Source organism: Drosophila hydei, unplaced genomic scaffold (genome assembly GCF_003285905.1).
Source record: "Drosophila hydei strain 15085-1641.00,03,60 unplaced genomic scaffold, DhydRS2 tig00008114-arrow-pilon, whole genome shotgun sequence".
NCBI lineage: Eukaryota > Metazoa > Arthropoda > Insecta > Diptera > Drosophilidae > Drosophila > Drosophila hydei.
In genome coordinates, this window is record NW_022045827.1 from 7,110,025 (window position 1) to 7,113,450 (window position 3,426).

The following is a 3,426-nucleotide window of genomic DNA, read 5'->3' on the forward strand; positions in this document are numbered from 1 at the left end:
CAACATTAGGGGAATGTGCGGACTGTACCTGAGACTGGTGTGCATTGGAATTTGTCGATCCAGCTCGCGTCGGCCCCATGTGGATTTCTCAATTTTGGCAGCTTAATAGTTGTGGGAATGCACACTTAATATTTCAATTTTGATTTAATTTCGGCTATTGTGCGCTGCTCATTTGAGAGGGTTTCTTGGGCAAAAGTGCAATCAACTAAGAGAATTTGATTTGAAGTCATTTCCGATAAAGATTTGATACTACTTTGATATGGTTTCGAGTTACTGAGAAATCCCCGTGGGCCCAAACGAAAAGAACAAAGTAAGAACACCTACGGCTACAGTCTGCATTCAGCTCTAGTCAACTGCAAGTCTGGGAAATAGAGTGCAAATATCCCAAAGATTTTAGCTGCACTTTTTCAATGAACTGACCAGCGAAGCGATATTAATATTTCATGGGAACCAAAAAGTAAAGTAAACTTTTGAATAAATACAATTAAATGCCTTGAACTGCATGAAATAAAGCGAAAAATATACCTTTATACATAATAAAAGGTAATAAGATATTAATGTAACTTTATTCTCAACTTAGTTCAACAAAATACATTTTCGATACAAACCATACAATTAGAAAACTGTTTCCATAAGGTCAACAGTTCTTGTAAGAAATTAACGCCACATTTCTTATATTTATATCACTTTTTAGACAATAATTTAAGTCGACCGTCTCAAGCCACATGTTGATTTTCACAACTTTCCATTTCCAATTGGTCATCCGGCAAGCCGGCGAGTCGCGACGCCGGCAGCTTCTCGCATACAAATGGCTGCGCATGTGCGCCACATCAATAAAACCAACAGCATTAGTCACTCGCCAATTGGCCAATGGGCCGCTGGCCAGGCAAGATCGGCTCTGGCTGGAGAAATGCAGGTGGCAGCCAGGCAGAGCCAAAGGCGGCACAGACTCCTGTCTGCATGCTCAGTCGGTGGGCGTAACGATGCAGTTTGATTTGGGCAAAGTGCGCTGACAAATTTGGGCTCATTTATTTCAGGCATTGTGAGTTTTCTTCGCTGGCAGCGTAATGCAAATTAAGACATTGCTCGGCCTCCCGCAACTGCCGCGCCTTCACTTACGACCAGCTGCAGTAGCAGTAGTTCCACAGGAAAATTTAATATAAAAAAGAAAACTAGTAATGCTTTTCAGATCTTACTAGCGGCGATGAGGCGTCGATAGGCTGCCTGCTGATTGCCGAGGCAAGAATCTGCCATTCTCACAAGTGAAAACTGGCTCAGGCCTTGTTGTTCAGCGAGCATAAAGATTGCTGAGCATCGCACTTGCATTTAAAGCTATCCGTATACTGGATAACGCCATAGTAACCGGATATCATCCAATTGGGATCGACTTTTAACAAGTGATCCGCGACACCCTCAGGCAGACCGCAGATGACCTCACATTTGACATTGCGCATGGCGCACATATTGGTCGGCCGAAAGCCGCGCAGGCATGTGATGAACTCCTCCGTGAAGTCCCAAATATAGTCGCCGAGCAGCTTGCGATAGTTGAGATCACCCTTAAAGATCGCCAGCTGGGCCTGGGTGAGCATCTTGTACAACTCTATATTAGAGTCGACCATAACAAAGTAGGACTGTGGCCCCGTCCAGAAATACGACGGCGGTGCTACCAGGATGTGCTCGCTTTTCATTAGACGCTCTAACTTCTTGCCCAGCGAGGAGACATGCTCATCCTTGTTGTCTTTTAAATAGCTTATAGTCCATTCGACGTCCGATTTCATTGCATCGGATATGTACCAGGGTATGGCCTTGACATGCAGTCGAACTTGAGTTGCCAGTTCTTGATCGATTAGATACTCGACGAACAGCAAATCCGTAAATAGTTCAAATCCGCTGTTGTCACAGATATAGTCGACAATAATCTCCTTTTGGCCCTTCGCCTTGAGCAGACAGTTCCAAACCTGTAGGCTCTCGTCGACCAAAATCCGACGATCCAGATCGGCCACCTTGGCTAGTACGTCGATGTTTTTATTATCCTCAGGCGAGTCAAAGACAAATGCAGCGAGCTGAATGTCAAAGTGATTGCTCCACAGATTAATGCGCATTAACCTACTAAAGCACTCGTAGTTTTTACTTAGCCCTCGAGTGGCCATGGTGAGGCAGTTAATTGCTCGGGCACTGATTATAAGGTCATCTCTCTTGAGGTCTGCAAAGTAATCGAAGTCACGCAAGTACTTGCTGCTCTCAAAGAAGGAATGGATGCGTCTGTACAGGTAGCACTCCGAGTGCAGCCAACTGGCCCGAAAGTATGACCGCTTGGGCCGGGGCAGCTCGCTTATAAACGCATTCCATTCAGGTTTGTCCGACTCGTTGCCATGGAATAGCAGAAACTCGCGATCACGGCGGAGTTCCTTTCGTAATCGCTCTATACTCTCAATGATGATATGAATCTCCTTATCGAGATTAGTGCCATGGAGCTTTTCCAAGTACGATTGGTTTAGGAGCAGAGTTTTAGTGACTTGCGACATTATACCCGGCATTCGTGACTGTAGCGCTATGTAGGCGAAGCTCTGCTTATATCGTCCCGATAACAGCGAATGGCGCGGTGCTATCACATCCAGTAGTTCTGCCTTCTCTGATGCATAACTGGGCGGCATTTTTATACACTTCACTTGAATTTAGGACCAAAAAAAAAAAAAAAACTGAAAGTTCTATTAATAATCTATTCTGACAATATTTTCAACTGATAAACTTAATTAGATTTAGATATTTTCGTAACATCTTATTCGCCACAATTTATCGATTATGAGTTTCCAATCGAGTATGGATAATCTTTAAAGTTCATCTCAGCTGAACCTTAATCAGCTCATCTCCCATTTCATTAGCTATGCTATTGACTTATCATCTCGATTTCTTTCAGATTATTTGCTAAAATGTTATATCAATAATGGAAAATTGTCAGCGATCCATTAGCCTTGACAACTGTGGGAAAGATCTCCTTAGTTCGGATTCGCTTTCGTTTCCTTCCGTTTCCCAGGTGCTGGAATATGTCCGAGCATTGCCAAAAGTAATTTGCATAATTCCCAAATGGATGGGTTAACACTTGCGTGTCGGCTCGGCATCCGGTTAAACAAAATCATAACATGCCGTAAGGGCTCAACGTGGCCAAGGAAGTGGATCGCATTGCTCGCATTTGCTCTGGAAGACAACTAAATGATGTTCCGATTGTCATTTGCATGCGTTTACCATAATTGTCACATGCTCACAATGGAGCGATGGGAAACTAGAAATTGGTATCGAGGTGCTGCGATGTGCCCCGGCTAATGTTATGTAAATGGGGCAAGGTGTGCACTTCCTCTAGCAACCCCTGCTCGAGACCTCATCCAAATGAATTTGTATTTTTATGAAATGCGGATGACGCAAGTGTTC

General features: G+C 43.9%; 1 protein-coding gene across 1 annotated transcript; it reads right to left on the minus strand.

Annotated features, from left to right (window-relative positions):
* Positions 1 to 636: 636 nt before the first annotated feature.
* On the minus strand, positions 637 to 2,762 carry LOC111601156 (damage-control phosphatase ARMT1). The gene is made up of 2 exons (XM_023317632.2): positions 1,197 to 2,762; positions 637 to 1,125 (listed from the first exon to the last, which is right to left on the minus strand). The coding sequence occupies exon 1, from the start codon at positions 2,652 to 2,654 to the stop codon at positions 1,275 to 1,277; it is 1,380 nt and encodes a 459-aa protein (XP_023173400.1). The 5' UTR covers positions 2,655 to 2,762; the 3' UTR covers positions 637 to 1,125; positions 1,197 to 1,274.
* Between the last annotated feature and the right edge of the window lie 664 nt (positions 2,763 to 3,426).